Below are 19,042 nucleotides of genomic sequence, written 5' to 3' on the forward strand. Positions count from 1 at the left end.
GACAACCAAGGAAGGCTTCCCAGTCCCGGAACCTCTTCAGCATGTCCCCTTGCAATGTCCAGCCTCCAATCACTGGATGGACCCACAGAAATTCCAGATCCTATATTTCCAAAAATCCTAATTTTACCTTAGACTACCACTCCTGCATACACCCAGCACTTGAGTTCAATTATAGTCAAATATAGGGGGATTAAATCAAGAAAGAATGGAGATTCAAAACAAATGTGAGTGATAAATACAAATGGTTACATACAGAACAAAATAATAAAATGTGAACTAGGGCCTATATGTATTAATAGTTAGCTTCCCTATCTAATAAAGTAGATTCTCACCCCCAAAGTTCAGTCTTTTGCAATGCTTGCTTGCCCTAAGGAGCTAGGACCCAGTATTTCATGAAGCACCCCCACTCATGAAGGTACTTCCTCAGTGAACGGATCTGTAGTGTCTTTCTCCATCCTGTGATACCCTGAAGTAGTTTTGTCTTTTATTCACACAGAGGGATTCCCTCACTGTCATGTTATCCTTCTCAAATGGTGTTGATGTTGATGGTTTCTTTGCTGGCTTTCATTGACTTTTCTGGGGTGGTGCAAAGGTAGACAATTGAGCAATACATTAGATAATAGGCTAGCCAGGGAGGGGTGACTACTCAAATGGGCCATCATTGAGCCATTATTCCCTGGTGATTCACCTTCACTCCAAGACCGTAAGAGCATAATTTTCAATATGGTCCCATTATTCCTTAAATATTATTCATACATACATCTCACAATGACTGAGTATTGATAAGGTACAACCTTTCAGTAGAGACCTCACATGCTGCCCTTTGTGGGTAAATATCATGGAAGTGATGTATTAGATGTAGTGAGTTTGTCAGGTCTAAGACAGGAGCTGCTTGGGAAGAATGGTGAACCCTTTGCCAGTTGTCACCATGGGCCTCTGTGTCACCAGTGACTTCTACTAGTTCAGTGGTTTGACTTTCTCTACAGTTTGGCAGCAAACATGTACTGCTTAATTTTTTTTTTGTATTTTAATTTATTTTAATACATTATAATAATTATAAGCCTTAATGAGTTGTGAATTTCAAATTTAATTTTAAATAGGTTTATTTAATTTAAACTTTTTTTAAATCAGATTTTTTTATTTTTATGTACTTCTTTAAATCATTCATTTTTATCTACCCTGCCACTGGAAGGGCTTTAACAGAGGATTTTCAGATGGCTTTAAAAAAAAAAAAAAAGAAATTTCTCACCTCACTACAGTACTCCTTGAATTTTTCTTCAGTGTGTACCAATATGTACATTTTGTCTATGTAGTCTATATTTGTATTACCTGCTCCTGTAGCTTTCTTAAAGATGTATTACTAAATATTGGAATTAAAACTGTTTAGGTTTTGCAATGCATTAATGCAATGAAGTTTTACCTCCTGAAGAAATGGATTTATATCTGGGTGAGATTTTATACTAGGTTCCTTCCCCCTCCCCCCCCCCATCTGATGTTTGCACACATGAAACAATGTTACATTTTAATACTAATTTTTTTTTTTAGCTACAAAACTATGTGGCACTCCTACCTTGAATCTGCTTGGCCTCCCAGTCACATATAACTCCTCTTCCCCCCCCCCCCTTCTTTTAAAAAAAACCATATGATTCTCAACTTTTTGCAGCTAATTAGCAGATGTGGGTGGGAGCAGTCTTCCTCATGTCATATCCCAGCAAATTGTCATCACCATCTCTTCTTTCCCCGTCTCTGTTCCTGTTGTCTTGGTTCCCTTTTTTCCTTGTCTGTCTGCCTCTTTTTTGTTTGTTTGGTTCCCTTCTGGGCTGCTCAAGGTTATGCGCTATTCAGGGTGGGAGCTGTCAGTTGTTGGCTAAAAGAGGCCAGCTACATTTGTTTTCTCAAAGGCTGATGTGAGTGGTAGGAGAAGAAAGAGAAGCTTGAGCGGAGGGGCTTCTGTCCTCGCCTACAGTCTTGCATACCTAGTCTGCTCCCAAGGCAGGCCGCATTAGTGGCATCTGCAGGAGCAGAGGAAGAACCTTTCAGGGAGCCACCAAGACAGCTGGTCCAAAAAAAGGGCAGGGGGTGGGTGAAAGAATAGGAATTCTGGGAGGGGCTGAGAGGGAGTTTTTTTTCTTGGTGGCTTTTTATCAGTGTCCCACTTTCAAACGTTCAGGTATTTTTTTCCCCAGCAGCTCCAGCCTAGCTGCTGCTTTGGTTTCAGCCACCAGAACATACTTGCAATGTGGAGAGGAAAATAATGAAAAGGACAGGTCACTCAGCAATCTGGGTCCCCTTGTAAATGGGCCCAAGCAAATGATGATGTGGGTTTTTTTTTTGTATTGCCAAATGTAAAGTCAAACATCTAGGAATAAAGATTGCAGGCTTTACTTACAGGACAGAGGAACTCTTTCTTGGGAAGCAGTGAATCTGCATAAGGGTTGGGAGTCATGATAGATAATTAGCTGAATGAGAGCGCCACAGCACTGCACTGGGCAAAAAGGGCAGATGTGATCTGTAGCTGTATAAATGGGAATATTGAATAGGAAATAGAGGATATTTTACATCTGTATTTAACATTGGTACAATTGCTATTGGAATACTGTGTTCAGGGTGGATTTGATTTAAATCATTAGTCAGGAAGACTTGATTTTAATCATGAATTTCTACATAAAAGCGCCTTCTTGTTGATTGTTATAACCTTAATATGTATTCTTCACAATTCAGAGATAGATGTAGGTTTTATTTTTAGAAGGTACACACTATATATGTTTAAAATGATTTATTTTGAAAACTTTTTAGGTTAGTTTTACAGCTATATCAGAAAATGAATGGTGGTTTGATTATTTCATTTACCAAAGATACCAGAAGCAGATATTTTTGAAGTTATTGGGAGGTGAACTATCTCCAATTCAATAGATTAATCATTAATATTTGTAGGATTTTCTTGCCATGCTATATTAGGAGGAGAACATCACCAGACAGACATTTAAGATGTTTTATTTAACTAAAACAACAATGTTATGTATTCTGGATTTTTTTTCTTCAACAGCAAACATGTAATATTTTAACAAAACAAGCATATGAATTTTTAAATTTAGTTAAACCTTCAAGTATTTTAAAATCAGGTTTGTTTTTGTTAATTGTTTTTAACTAATAGTTAGATTTTTTTTAATTTTTTTAATATTTCATTTATGTCAGCCAGGTCAACATGAGAAATTTTAAATATTGGCTTTTGCTGCTAGCTCAGTCGTCTTCACCTTCATTTTCCTGTTTGTTCATAATCTGGAAAAGAAAAACAAGCTTTCCTGATTTTTCAGGTCCCAAACAATTTCTCAATTTGGAATGAATTAGTCCAAAGGAAGAAAATATTCTTTCGACACTGGCAGAAGAAGGTACAGCTGTTAAAAGTGAGATTATTACTTCAACAGCCTCTGAATCCAAGTGCTTAAGTGACTTCCCCCAGTTCACTGGTGTGACTTAATTTAAAACATCATCAGTAAACATATATTTCTTGAATGGTTCACCCTTAGCTCTGAAGTTTATTAAAGTTGGCATTATGGATGGATGATTGCTCGATGTCCATGTCATAGCCATTTCCTCTCCTTCAGCAGTTAAGGGTTGACCCTGGCACCGAGTATTGAGAATATTTGCAAGAAAAGTGACCTGGAGATAGTGCTTGTCCCATTCATTTGTTTAATGCTTGTAATTTAACACTGTCATTGTATAGTTCTCTTTTTAAGATCTCACTCAGTTCCTTCCAAATTTCAACAGCTTCAGAAATAAAACAGCTATTTCCCTGCATTTTGTTCAAGGTTGCAAAAATAGACTTCAGGGTACTCAGCATGTGTTCAACATTTCTCTTAAGTCCAGTCTTGAGAACTTTGGCTGTGAGAGTTCCATCTATTTTTTTACTATTTTGTTCACAAACTGTCATTAGATTAGGCCAGTTCTTGATATAGTGCTCAAAACAGTCCACTGCTGAGTTCCATTGCACATTTTGTGGGAGAATTAGCTTTGTTCCTCCCACTTTTTTTCAGAGCAGCTGCTGCAAAGTGGTTGTTATGGAAGTATTTTGCAATTTTAACAACATTAGCCTTTATTTCTGGAACACTGAAGTCTTTGGCTCGGAAGTGCATCAAATGAGCACTGCAATCGTATGTTATTAGTTTGGGACTGTCTTCTAAATATTTTCTTCTCATCTTGGATACATTTGCAGCATTGTCTGTGACCAAAATGTGTACTAGACATTTGAATTTTTTTTCGCAGTTTGTTATAGCTTTTACTGCTACTTCTTGTAAGTATTCTGCTGTGTGTGCATTTCCTGATGTATCAATTGTTTCTGTAAGGAAGACATTCCCTTCTTCTGTTGTCACACAAGCACATACAACAGGATCATTGTTGACATTGCTCCACCTATCAAGACTCAGGCTAACAATTTTACCCTATTGACCTTTTGCATACTGCTCAATTTGTCTTACATACACTTTATCCAGCAATTTGCCTGTGACATCTGCTCTGTTGGGTGGACTGTATCCTGGTCTTAATGATTGAACCATGTTAATGAAGTGTGGGTTCTCAATCATACGGAAAGGAGAGTTTGTTACATAAACAAACCGGGCAATTTTTTCATCAATTACCTCTTTTTGTAATCTGCTGGTTCTTATTACGAATTTATCTGTTTATTTCTGGATGATGGAGATTTTTTTCTTTTTGCTACAGGTGATATACTGTGGCTATGTGGCATACGTGATGTGACTGAAACACTATCATTGGCAGATAGCTCTGAAACTATGGAAAATGATGGTGATCTTGAAGGTGGATAGTCTTCAGAATGCTGTATAATTGAGGATGGATTCTCCTAAACAAAATAAGTCAATGCAGTTATTTAACTAGTATTACCATACTGCTCCTTCATTATAACTCATTGTATTCACTGACACGCAGTACTACTTTAAAGGTAAAACTGTAAAAGGAAGATCTGCCTATTTCAGCTATTTATTTTTTATCACAACTGCATCTAAAATGCTAGTACCATAGAGTAACAACTAATTTTTTTTGCTCAAACATGAGAATTCAAGAATAATATAGAAAGAAGACACGCAGTCCTTAAGAAAAAAATATTAAATAAAGTTTACCAACCTGAAGATGCTGCATGTTCAGACATGTTCCTTTCATCATCTTCGGTGCAGCTTCCTCCTGAGAAGGAACAGTTCTCATGGTATTGTTTCATTTGGGCAACCAGGCCTTGCATGTCTTTGTTGCACTGTTTGCATTTTGCAGACGTGCCTGTCTTACCACAGGTAGAGGAACTTCATTAAAATAGTCTCAAACTGTGCCTCTTTTATGGTCTGCTGCCATTATAGGTTTTCCCTTCTAGTGATAGAATGGTACGATAGATCTCAAATCAATGAAGGCTACACACTCAGAAAGACCTCAAGATTTATGGAATATGCTGCTCAAGCAGTTTCACTTTTGTTTCTATTGCCTGTCCCTCCCTTCTCACATTTATCTCCAGACTTCTTCTCCTTGTCCAAATCTATTCATTGAACTTTTTTGAAACTTAGCACTGAGTCTTATAGATAGATAGAAAGATTAGCCTAAATAATATATACAGAAACCCCTGGAACCCTATAAGATTGGGTTCCTAATCTGTGAATTTTTGGAACTCATTTACAAAACTTTTCTTAAACATTACATGAATATATTGTCTCATACTATAAAATTAGAATTTATAATCCCTATTCCGTGATGCAATGTCTTTGAGCCATAACATATCTTAATTAAAACTATTAAAACTATCTTTAGGTTTTTTCCTCAAAAAGCATTTTATCGAAAAAAAATCTAATTTTAAATTAAAAAAAATCCTTTAAAAAAAAAAAAAACTTTTAAAAAAGGCCTCAGTACAGAAGCAGAATCCTTTGTCACTTACTGTCTTGGCAAAACAGCAATTCTGATATGCCCCTGGAGAACCCCACACCTTTCTGCAATTCATTCTGCTTCTCATCATTTTACAGTGCTTGGTGTGAGATTGCCTTGGATTACTGAGTACCAGATACCTTCAGACAGTTATTCCAATTTTCCACTGGGTCCCCTCACTTCCCTCCCCCTCCCCACTCTCCCTTTGGGGACCTCTCTCACAAGAAACTCCTGTAGCAGGGGGGAAAAAAAAACTTTCTTTTTCCCCCCTCCCCTAAAAGGAAGATTATAGAGAAACTTCCTCCACAACATCAAGGGAAGGGGTTCTACTCCAGATATTTCCTGATACCCAAGAAGGGAGACTGTGAGAGACCTGTTCTGGACCTCAGAGACCTCAGCAGATTTACAAATAATGTTCAAGTTCAGGATGTCACTAGGGGACTGTCATTGTTCAGCCCCATCCGAGGCATCTTCCTGTAGTAGGCCACAGCATGACAGGTCTGTATGCCTCAGTTTCCCTTCTTCTGAGTCTCCAGAAAAAGTCCCCCGAGTCTCCCCAAATATAAATACAGCCCTTGTAGCTTTAACTTATTACAAAGGTCCCACAACCATAGTCCAGAACCCCCCTGGCAGAGTCCGAAAAGTACATGCCACCAGTGCTGTTGCTAGGCATAAGCAGACTAAGCAATTACATAGGACCCTGAGCAGCTCAAGGGGCCCCCCATTCACTTTTTTTTAATGTGTTGTGTGTATGGGAGGCTCCTCAAAATATTTCTACTTAGGGCCCCTAATGGGCTAGCACTGTCTCTGCATGCAACATACAGCCCTGGCATCCCTCCTCATGCCCTGGCTCTCCAGCGCAGCCCTGGTGTCTGTCACCCCACACCGAGTCTCCAGTGCAGCCATCTTCTGTCCTTGTATCATGACAGCCACACAAATCCTTTCAAGTGGAGTGCAAACCTGCTCTTCCCAGCAGGAATACCTCTCTGCTACGAGCAGCCTTGCCAGGGGAGCATCCCTCACTGTTCCCTTGGGTCCAGCTCTCAGGCCCTGGAGATGTCTCCTCTGCTCCCCTGCCTTTAGCTATCTCTGCCCTTAACGATCTCTCTGCTTCTCCCCCTGTCTTCAGCCCTGTGACCCTGATTCAGACTTGGGTGTGCCAGCCAGCACATTCCTCCTGCTGCTCTCCTGCCTTCAGCCTTCTCCCAGGTCCCAGACATATAGTCTCCTAGCCAATTCCTCCGTCTTCCCAGGGAGAGTCTGCAGAGAACTTGCTACGCTCGGCAGCGTTCGCCAGAGAGCTCCTCCTGTCCCCTGAATGACTCTCACCAGGACTTCTGATGTTTATAGCCTCTGATGCTGCCCCACCCTCTTCATTGGCTAAATGGGAGTACCTGTGCTGGCACAGGGGAGCTGTAGCTAGTTTATTTACAGGGGCCAGCCGCACTGACAGGGACATTATGCCTCCAAACTTAAATGATACTATAACAGGATGATCTACCCCTTCGATAGCGGGTAATGCCAACTTGAAAAAACTAGACGCTTCTTACCTGTCAGGGGTACAGAATGACCTATCAGACCATCTGAGCCAGGGGTGGGCAAACTTTTTGACCTAAGGGCCACATCTGGGTATGGAAATTGTATGCCAGGCCATGAATGCTCGTGAAATTGGGGGTTGGTGTGTGGGAGGGCTTGAGGGCTCTGGCTGGTGGTGCAGGCTCTGGGGTGGGGCCAGAAATGAGTTCAGGGTGCAGGAGGAGGCTCTGGGCTGTGGCACGGAGTTGGGATGTGGGGAGGGAAGGAGTGAGGGCTCCGCCTGGGGGTATAGGCTGGGGGTGTGGGAGGTTGCTCCGGACTGGTTCGGAGGGCAGGAAGGGGATCAGGGCTGGGGCAGGGGGTTGGGGCGTGAGAGGGGTGCAGGAGTGCAGGCTTTGGGCAGTGCTTACCTTGAGAAGCTCCCAGAAGCAGCAGCATGTCCCCCCTCTGGCTCATATACAGAGGCACAGCCAGGCAGCTCTGCATGCTGCCCTGTTCGCAGGTGCTGCCCCTGCAGCTCCTATTGGCCACCGTTCCCAGCCAATGGGAGCTGCGGGGAGAGTGCTTGGGATGGGGGCAGCATGCAGAGCCCCCTGGCTGCTCCAGCATGTAGGAGCCAGAGGGAGGACATGCTGCTGCTTCTGGGAGCTGTGCAGAGCAGGGCAAGTCCCGCTCCCTGACTGCAGTGCCAGAGCGGGACAAGCCCCGTATCATGATCCCCAACAGGAGCTTGAGGGCCGGATTGAAATGTCCAGAGGGCTGGATGTGGCACCTGGGCTGTAGTTTGACCACCCCTCATCTGAGCAGATGGTTTATGATTCACCACGAGTGGTCTTTTTGCCCAGTTGTGGCCAGATACATCTTCCACTGGTGGGGGTTTCCCCACGTAGCCTTATTTGCAACAATGTCCATTTGACAGTGTCAGCATTTCTTCTCCCTATGGGGTTATGGTCCAGGTTCCATCATAAACATGTTTTTTTATGATGATGTCAGGCAGGCTCCTCTGTGCTTCCCCACCAGTCATGCTCATTCACAAGGTATTACTAAAGATAAGATAGGACCAGGCCAGTGTCATACTTACCATCTCAGTATGGGCCCATCAACTCTTGTTCTCCGCTCTCCTGGTACTGTCAGTGATATCTCTAATTTCTGTTCCACTAGATTTGAACCTAATCCTCCAGTATCATGGTCTCCTACTCCACTCGAGCCTACAATCGCTTCACTTACCTGCATGGCTAGATACTCCAGCTCCATGGCTAGATATTGTAGAGCAGGCCTACTCAAAGACATTCAAGAGATCCTGCTAAAGAGTAGAAAGCGTTCTACAAGTGCTGCTTCCCTCTCTAAGTGGAAGCGTTTTTCTGTCTGGTCTCGCCAGTGTGAAGTATCACTGATCTGTTCTTCAGCTTAACATATTGTGGACTACTTATCATATCTGAAACACCAAGGTTTTGCAGTGGAGTTCCATCATCTGGAAGCTATTCCAGTGGTCCAGTCTAAAGTGGACAATCACATTATTTTTTCCAATGACGTGCATAAGATTTTTAAAAGGCTTAGTCAGATTATACTCTCAGAGACAAGACCCAGTTCCCCCCAGGATCTAAATTTAAGATTGTCAAGAATTAGGTTATCCATCTGAGCTTGTTCCCGTTCTCTGCTGCAGCAATCAATGAAGGTGGTGTTTTTGGAGGTCGTTACCTTGGCCAGAAGAGTAGGGTAACTATGGGCATTAGTGTCGGGGCTTCCATATACAATCCTTTTTTTTTTTTTTTTTTTAAGGACAGGTTTACCTCTGTCTTCATCTGTAGTTCGTCCCAAAGGTGGTTTCTTCTTTCCACATCAAGCAATTTATTTGCCCGTATTTTACCCAAAGCCACATACGAGCAGAAAGGAACAGCATTTGCATATCTTGGACGTCAGGCGATCCTTAGTGTTTTATCTGGACAGAACCAGGCACTTTCATAACTCCTCCCAGCTCTTTATAGCAGTGGTGGACAGAATAAGAGGTTGGTCAGTATCCATCCAGAGACTTTCTTCCTGAATAAAAAGAACAGGAGTATTTGTGGCACCTTAGAGACTAACAAATTTATTTCAGCATGAGCTTTCGTGAGCTACAGCTCACTTCTTCAGATGCATAGAATGGAACACACAGACAGGAGATATTTATACATACAGAGAACATGAAAAGGTGGAAGTATGCATACCAACAGGAAGAGTCTAATCAATTGAGATGAGCTATCATCAGTAGGAGAAAAAACTTGAAGTGATGTATCCTGTATATGCATGTACTATGACTTGGCTAATGTTGCCCTTTCAGACAGAGTCACAGCTCGTTTGATGAGGCCACAGTCGGCCTCAGCAATCTTTCTGGCACAAATTCCAATTGCTGACATTTGTAGAGTGGCAACCTGGTCCTTTGTCCACACATTTGTCTCCTACTATGCTGTGGCTTAAGACTCCAGAGACTATGTTAGAGTTGGATGAGTTTTTCTCCAGTCTAGATCCCGATCCCATCTCCTATTCTTACTACTTCCGGGTCACCAGGAGTGGAATGCACTTGTGCAATCGCTCAAATTAAAAATGGTTACTAGCTTGTTCCATAACTGTTGTTGTTTGATATGTGTTGCACATGTCTGTTTCATGACTCATCCGCCTGTCCTTCTGTATCTGAGTTCCAGCAAGAAGGATTGGAGGGGTGGGGGGTTAAGGCCTCATGCTGCATGGCAGCAGGAGGAGTTTGAGCCAACTGCAGGGTACCGCTGAGGGGAAAAAGTTTCTGATGGCCATGCGCTGGGTGCACTGACACTGAGTGGCATGGACGCGTGCAACATGTCTCAAAGAAGAGTTGTTACAGAACAGGTTAGTAACTGTATTTTGTCATGGCTAGACAGCCTTTATAAGGGCTGCTTTGTTTCTAGTAAAATGATGTATTACTCACCGGCAAAACCTTCCTCTATCTTCTCACTGTCTGTCTGTCTTCCTCTGAAGTCATACAGACTAGATATGCTTCCTAGTTACAGTTTCTAGATGCCGTTATGCATGCTGGAATGACCCATTAAATTGTTCCCAGTATCCCATATAAATCTCAGCATAACAGGAAACTTAAGGCTTTTTTACTTCCTGCTATTCTTGAGTTAAACTAGTTTGGGTGCAAAGCTTTTCGCTGTAGGAGAATCCACAATGAAGGTGAGCTTAAATATACTTTATGCTTTTTATTTGAGACTTGCATAAATGTTTTCCAACCTTTTGTTCACATTTTTAAACTGTATTTTTTAAAAAGAGAAGTTAATTTTTTATCTTTGATCTAATGTCTGTCTGGGGCATAAATTCTAACGCTGTTGATTTACATGGCAGGAAAGTAGCAGAGAATTCTTGTTCCTCAGTATATAATGGACATGGGCTCATCTTTATGAGCAAAAGACTTACTTTTTACTTAAAAAAAAAAAAAAAGTTTAGGAAAATTTGAAATTGAGTCACTATTTGTAAGCAATACCCTCCTATCCTTTTATTTTAATTACTGCCTTTAATAAAACAGTCCTTCCTTGTGGTACCAGGTTATGAAGCATTTCTGATGTGTACTTATTGTTAGAATCCCCAGTCCAATAGAGGGTTCTGAAAGCACAAATTATAGTCATATTGAAGTCAACAGGACTCTGTGTGGGAGTCAGAGTCTGCTCTTGTGGATCCCCTTATAGGATCAGCACACTGTAGTTTCATACCTCTATTACACTTTGTAATTTATGTCCACTTAAAAGCTACCTCAGTAAACAAATACTTGCAGGAAGTCTGAATCTTTGTAATTCTTTTGGCACTCTCTTTATTTTTCCAAATTGGATGCCAAATTAAAAAAAACCAAACAAACACACGTCAGCAAGTTGATTTCCAGTAGAATATATACAACCTATGCCATCCTCTTAATACTGTGTCATCCTGGTGTCCTTTTTTTTTTTCTCTTTAGCTTAAAATGCAACTTTGCCAAAAGGGCAAAATCAACAAATTCTCTGTTCCCTTCTTATAGAGGCCAGCAGTGTCTCGTCCACTTACGTTGTATATTATATATGTAGATGTTGGGGTTTTTTTTAATACTTTTATCTCATGTTTCATAGTTGGCATCACAGACTCGCAGCTGGGGGATACTTGAGAGCCCCTTATTATTTCTTCCAACTTCAAATAAGCCTGTATGTTCTTTGAATTGTCTCTGGTATGGTGATATTTAAAGAAGAAGTTCTCTGAGATATTTTGTACAAGCTGTACTTGCTTGGAGGACTTTAGTACTTAGCCACTGACTAACAACTTGATTCTGTAGGCACACAGAGCTCTTGAGCCTTGACTACACCAGGGGCTCCCAGTCTTTCCAGACTACTGTACCCCTTTCATGAATCTGATGTCTTGAGTACCCCAGGTTTCACCTCGCTTAAATACGACTTGCTTTCAGAATCAGACATAAAAATACAAAAGGGTCACAGCCACACTATTCCTGACAAATTGCTTATGTTCTCATTTTTACCATATAATGATAAAATAAATCAGTTGGAATATAAATGTTGTACTTACATTTCAGTGTATAGTATATAGAGCAGTACAAACCAGTCATTGTCTGTATGAGATTTTAGTTTGTACTGACTTCGCTAGTGCTTTTTGTGTAGCCTGTTGTAAAAATAGGAAAAATCTAGATGAGTTGCTGTACCCCCTGGAAGACCTCTGCGTACCCCCAAGGTTGAGCACCACTACACTACACTATGAAAATTATCCATTGCTAACAACTAGTGTCAGCACCAGTGCAGCTAAACTGGAGCTGAATGCTGTTCGTCTGCACTTAGAGTGAAGGACAAGCTGTGATTTTGGCAGCCTTTTTTTTATTTTTTGGTAATCTAAGCAACAGTGCAGCTAAGAACAACTTAGATATAGTGAATCCTTTACAAAAGACTTTCTTTATTAGGAGACTGCCTGTTCCACCTTTATTAGAAAATCAGCTAAACCCATGGTTCTCAAACTGTAGGTTGGGACCCCAAAGTGGGACGCGACCCCATTTTAATGGAGTCACCAGGGCTGGTATTAGATGTGCTGGGACTCAGGGCCGAACCCGAAACCCGAGCCCCACCGCCTGGAGCCCAAGCAAAAGGGCTTCAGCCCTGGGCAGCAGGGCTCAAGTTACAGGCCCCCTGCCTGGGGATGAAGCAGATGGGCTTTGGCTTTGCCTCTCGTGGTGGTGGGACGTGGGCTTTGGCCCTGCCCCCGCTTGGGGCAGCAGGGCTCGTGTGGCTTCAAGCTTTGGTTCCCCCTCCTGCAGTCATGTAATTTTTGTTGTCAGAAGTGAGTCAGTGCAATGAAGTCTGAGAATCCCTGAGCTAAAAAACTGCTTTGTCAGTCCCATAAATGGTCACTTGAGATAAGTTTCAGTCTGCATGTCTTGCATGTCTTCTCATTTCTCAATTCCTCTCTCCTTCTCTTCCCTTGCCCCGAAAACATATCATCTTTTCATTTCCCTTCTATCTGAGTTCTCTCTTTGGAGGTACAGACTCTTTCTGACATGCCTGTGGGGTTGGGTATCTTATTAGGAGAATAAACAGGAGCTTGTTGACTTTGTAAATAAAAACTGCTGTGCTGGAGGAGACTGAGATTCTCTCCCTGTCTTACATCAGACAGAGCAACTATGATAGTGCTGTCATTGTTCTCTTTCTGTTCTTGCGCATGAGAATTCCATAACTCCTTTCAGCATGAATAGGGTCATGTGCAAGATCTGTTTTCATGAGGTTTTGGTTAAGTTTTACCATTACCTCAAGCAAATGTTCAGGGTCATTTTTGTCTGCAAATCCAGATGTTACATGTCCTCACCTAGTTCTGCAAAGTTTCAAGTGTGTTTTGTCTACCGAATAATTATATTTAATTATGGATTTTGTGAATTTAGATTCCTCTCCAATAGTTTGTATTTAAAAAAAATTTTTTTTTGTCTTAATATGATTAAGCTGCTAAGTTCCAATGATTTGACTGTTCAGAACAGAAAACTTTATTGATGCATTGTCTGGGGGCTCATGTCTTCTGCGTTTTTGTAGAGCAAAGTGCTTTATGAACTATCGTGCGTGTGTGTATGTGTGTGTGTGTATGTAATATGTATACATACATTTAATTAGTCACCACTGTGGTGGAAGCATATCTCAGGTAAAACACAGCAGCCATTTAACAGTACAGTAAGAATAGATTTAAAATTTTTATTGAAGCTAATGTTAGAATTATGTAATACACAAGTTAAGGAAGGAGTGTCTCTGTACAACTGCATATAGCACTTAAATTATCCAGAAGTGCAAAGTTTGGTTTAAAAGTCATACAGCACATATATTATATAATGAGGAATAACTCAAATTTAGATTAATAAATTTAACCATACAGTTTAGATGTTAGCATCCAAATATTCTGGTACCCTCAGGAAAATTTTAATACAGACGGTTATAGAAAACAGATATAGCAATGAGTGTAGATTGTCCTCAGTAACTGAGCATTTAGGACAGGTTGTCCCTCAGTAGATATAATCCATCAGAGAAGTATTCCAGTTAGTTTCACAGCTGTTTCTCAATGGCTCTCCAGCTCATCTTTCCTGGTATTGCTGATGTCTGGTGATGTGCTCTAGATAGAAGTCCTTCAACCACCTGATGGTGTCCAATACCATGAGTTGCTGCATCAGCCGAGCATAGTGCTGATTCTGCATTCCCGCTCGTTACTGGGGTCCCATCCACCCAGGGCTCTGACGATCGGCATGTGTATTCAAACCTTGTAATCCCCCATCAGATATGATTGGAAGAATAACATTTTCTGCTTGAAAACTATAGAGAGAATCTTGGTAGGCAAACTGTAATGGCCAAAGCTGGACCAATTCTGCATCATTATAATTAACACTCAGCTATCTTAAACTCGCACTTCCATATCTCACTGTGCCCAAATAGAACTATCTGTACTCTGTCTCTAGTTTAAAATAAAATAAAAACATGCACACTAATTCTTACCTTGTAGCTTAAAAGAAAAATAGTACAAAATTTTGGTAAGAAATGTTTGTTCTTGTACTTGTTTGTTTTTCTCATTACTGGTAACTGTAAACTTACTTAGCTTTTAGTAGTATTTTCTCGATGACTGGTGTCCTAATGTTGTTGTTTTCATTTTCCTTTTCAGACTTTTGACGCAAATGATCTGTATCAGGGACAGAACTTCAGCAAGGTTCTCAGCTCCTTAGTTGCTCTAAATAAAGTAACTGCAGGTAAGTAAAATCTGTTCTGCTTTGATGCATACTGTGGGGAAGCGGATCTATGATATCATCCTTAAGCAGCTTGGATAAATTAATATAATTGACTTTTCCAAAAATGCTGCCAATGGTCATTTTGCAGAGATAAGAACATAAGAACGGCTGTACCGGGTCAGACCAAAGGTCCATCTAGCCCAGTATCTGTCTACCGACAGTGGCCAATGCCAGGTGCCCCAGAGAGAGTGAACCTAACAGGCAATGATCAAGTGATCTCTCTCCTGCCATCCATATCCATCCTCTGACGAACAGAGGCTAGGGACACCATTCTTTACCCTTCCTGGCTAATAGCCATTTATGGACTTTACCACCATGAATTTATCCAGTTCCCTTTTAAGCATTGTTATAGTCCCAGCCTTCGCAGCCTCCTCAGGTAAGGAGTTCCACAAGTTGACTGTGTGCTGTGTGAAGAAGAACTTCCTTTTATTTGTTTTAAACCTGCTACCTATTAATTTCATTTGATGAAGCCTAGTTCTTGTATTATGGGAATAAGTAAATAACTTTTCCTTATCCACTTTCTCCACATCACTCATGATTTTATATACCTCCATCATATCCCCCCTTAGTCTCCTCTTTTCCAAGCTGAAGAGGCCTAGCCTCTTCAATCTTTCCTCATAGGATCCTCTCCAAACCCCTAATCATTTTAGTTGCCCTTTTCTGAACCTTTTCTAGTGCTTGAATATCTTTTTTGAGGTGAGGAGACCACATCTGTACACAGTATTCGAGATGTGGGCGTACCATGGATTTATATAAGGGCAATAATATAGTCTCAGTCTTATTCTCTATCCCCTTTTTAATGATTCCTAACATCCTGTTTGCTTTTTTGACCACCTCTGCACACTGCGTGGACATCTTCAGAGAACTATCCACAATGATGCCAAGATCTTTTTCCTGACTCGGTGTAGATAAATTAGCCCCCATCATATTGTATATATAGTTGGGGTTATTTTTTCCAATGTGCATCACTTTACATTTATCCACATTAAATTTCATTTGCCATTTTGTTGCCCAGTCACTTAATTTTGTGAGATCTTTTTGAAGTTCTTCACAATCTGCTTTGATCTTAACTATCTTGAGTAGTTTAGTATCATCTGCAAACTTTGCCACCTCACTATTTACCCCTTTCTCCAGATCATTTATGAATAAATTGAATAGGATTGGTCCTAGGACTGACCCTTGGGGAACACCACTAGTTACTCCTCTCCATTCTAAGAATTTACCATTAATTCCTACCCTTTCTTTCCTGTCTTTTAGCCAGTTCTCAATCCATGAAAGGACCTTCCCTTTTATCCCATGACAGCTTAATTTACGTAAGAGCCTTTGGTGAGGGACCTTGTGAAAGTCTTTCTGGAAATCTAAGTACACTATGTCCACCGGATCCCCCTTGTCCACATGTTTGTTGACCCCCTCAAAGAACTCTAATAGATTAGTAAGACACGATTTCCCTTTACAGAAACCATGTTGACTATTGCTCAACAGTTTGTTTTTCTATGTGTCTGACAATTTTATTCTTAACTATTGTTTCGACTAATTTGCCCGGTACTGACGTTAGACTTACCGGCCTGTAATTGCCGGGATCACCTCTAGAGCCCTTTTTTAAATATTAGCGTTACATTAGCTAACTTCCAGTCATTGGGTACTGAAGCTGATTTAAAGGACAGGTTACAAACCTTAGTTAATAGTTCCGCAACTTCATATTTGAGTTGTTTCAGAACTCTTGGGTGAATGCCATCTGGTCCCGGTGACTTGTTAATGTTGAGTTTATCAATTTAATTCCAAAACCTCCTCTAGTGACACTTCAATCTGTGACAGTTCCTCAGATTTGTCACCTACAAAAGCCAGTTCAGGTTTGGGAATCTCTCTGACATCCTGAGCCGTGAAGACTGAAGCAAAGAATCCATTTAGTTTCTGCGCAATGACTTTATCGTCTTTAAGCGCACCTTTTGTATTTTGATGCTTTCTCTTTATATTTTCTTCATCTTCCCATGTATTAGTCTTGCATTGTTTTAAAGGAGCTTGTAAGGATTTGTCAGGTTTTTTTAGAGGAGGTTTCACAGTGAAGTAAATGTGGAGGTTCTTAATTTTTTTTAAAAAGTACCTGATCAGTATGTTTGTTTCTTTAGATGCTAGAAACATACACACTGGGTCCAGTCCTGCAGTCTTCACACCTGGGTCAATTTTACTGGTGTGACTAACTTACTTGAAGTAAATGACACCACTCACAGGAATAAGATTTGCAGGATTGGACTGATTGCCACTAAAGACTTTCTCCTTCCTTTTTAAGTTTCATTCTGATCCTGCATGGAGTCCATAATCCTGTGTTTATGACAGGACACTGTTTTGTCACAAAAATGTTACGAAGTAATCATTAGGTCATCATATTAAGTATCAAAACGAGGAAGAGAAGATGAGCTTTAGAACAAAGGCCCTTATTTAAACACTCCAAACTTTTAAGGAGATAAAAGGTTTGTATAAATGGATGTAAAGAGGAGTCAGCTGTAAATGAATTTTCCTTAGTATGACAGTAACTCTTCAAATGCAATTTCTGATTTTTCATTGTGCTCATTGTTATGTCCGTGGCATAAACACATAGAAGTTAGATAGAAAGTAGCAACGTACTTTATTTCTTAGAAATCAGAATAATAACACAAGAACCCTAAAACAGACACAAAACAGTCTGCTGCCTAATACAGAGAGGCACGATCCACCCCACCTAACTATATAGGCTTTCTGTCTGTCTGCAGACTAAGTCAGAGGTCGCACTCTTCCCTGTAGAGCTCCCGAGCTTGCAAGCAGAACTAGGAAACGCGCTCTCCCCCACTCTGAAAGTAATGGACTGCAGTTCCAACAGAGGCCTCAATATACCACACTCATTTGTTGTATTACACAAGGAAAATTGTGTTTTTGTTTTACATCAGAAAATATTTTTTTTGCACTGGTTTAGTAGATTAGTAAGAACATTTAGGACCAGATATACAGCTGGTGTAAACCGGCATAGCTTCAATGAAGTCACCAGCTGACCTTCAGTCTAAGGGCTTGTCTACATCACAAAGTTGCAGCGCTGGTGAGGGGGTTACAGCGCTGCAACTTAGGAGGTGTACACATCTGCAGGGCATCACCAGCGCTGCAACTCCCTGTTTGCAGCGCTGGCCGTACTCCCGTTTTGTCTCGGGTGTAGAGGATCCAGCGCTGGTGATCCAGCGCTGGTAATCAAGTGTAGACACTTACCAGCGCTTTTCTTGACCTCCGTGGAATAAGCAGGTATCCCAGCATACCTGAGGAAGCGTCTGGTAATCAAGCAGGTCTCCTTCCCCGGTTTGCAGGGGGGTTCGGGGAACGCGAGAGCAAACCGCGGCGAAGCTGGTCTCCTTCCCCGGTTTGCTCTCGCGTTCCCCGAACCTCCGTGCAAGCAGGTCTCCTTCCCTGCAGTTTGCTTTTGCGTTCCCCGAATCCCCGAGCAAGCAGGTCTCCTTCCCTGCGGTTTGCAGGGGGGTTCGGGGAACGCGAGAGCAAACCGCGGCGAAGCTGGTCTCCTTTCCCGGTTTGCTCTCGCGTTCCCCGAACCCCCGTGCAAGCAGGTCTCCTTCCCTGCGGTTTGCAGGGGGGTTCGGGGAACGCGAGAGCAAACCGCGGCGAAGCTGGTCTCCTTCCCCGGTTTGCTCTCGCGTTCCCCGAACCTCCGTGCAAGCAGGTCTCCTTCCCTGCGGTTTGCTCTCACGTTCCCCGAATCCCTGAGCAAGCAGGTCTCCTTCCCCGGTTTGCAGGGGGGTTCGGGGAACGCGAGAGCAAACCGCGGCGAAGCTGGTCTCCTTCCCCGGTTTGCTCTCGCGTTCCCTGAACCCCCCTTGAAGCCGCCCAACAGCGCTGCAGTGTGGCCACATCTAACACCACTTGCAGCGCTGGTTGCTGTAAGTGTGGCCACTCTGCAGCGCTGGCCCTATACAGCTGTACTAATACAGCTGTAACAACCAGCGCTGCAAAATTGTAGATGTAGACATACCCTAAGTCACAAGTGTGAATGTGGACCATTTCAGTATTCCTTTAAAGTTGCTACTATCCACTGGCTGTGGTGGTCTGTGTGTTAAATACCATACGTTGGTGCTCATGTTTCAAAAGGGAGAACAAAGACTGGATGCTCCTGCAAGCTGAACTGTCCTTTTACTTGTAGAAGTGGCCAGAGCTGTTAAATATCTGAGGCTGACTCCTCATCCAAAGAGTTGCTTTTCCTGTTTTGATGGGGAAAGTATGTGGGAGGCACTCTAGGCAGTATTTCAATGGTTAGTCCTGATGGACTGCTGTCATGAT

The 19,042-nt window shown here is 41.8% G+C and overlaps 1 protein-coding gene across 6 annotated transcripts in view; it reads left to right on the top strand.

Moving 5' to 3' along the window:
* ARHGEF7 (Rho guanine nucleotide exchange factor 7) overlaps positions 1–19,042 on the top strand; it is a 220,589-nt gene that overhangs the window by 62,680 nt on the left and 138,867 nt on the right. For all 6 annotated transcript variants that reach the window (XM_030568714.1, XM_030568751.1, XM_030568722.1 and 3 more), the window contains exon 3: positions 14,611–14,695. In XM_030568714.1, coding sequence (XP_030424574.1) covers positions 14,611–14,695 — 85 coding nt within the window. The remainder of the gene's footprint in view (positions 1–14,610; positions 14,696–19,042) is intronic.

This window comes from Gopherus evgoodei, chromosome 1 (genome assembly GCF_007399415.2).
Source record: "Gopherus evgoodei ecotype Sinaloan lineage chromosome 1, rGopEvg1_v1.p, whole genome shotgun sequence".
In the NCBI taxonomy this organism is placed as follows: Eukaryota; Metazoa; Chordata; order Testudines; family Testudinidae; genus Gopherus; species Gopherus evgoodei.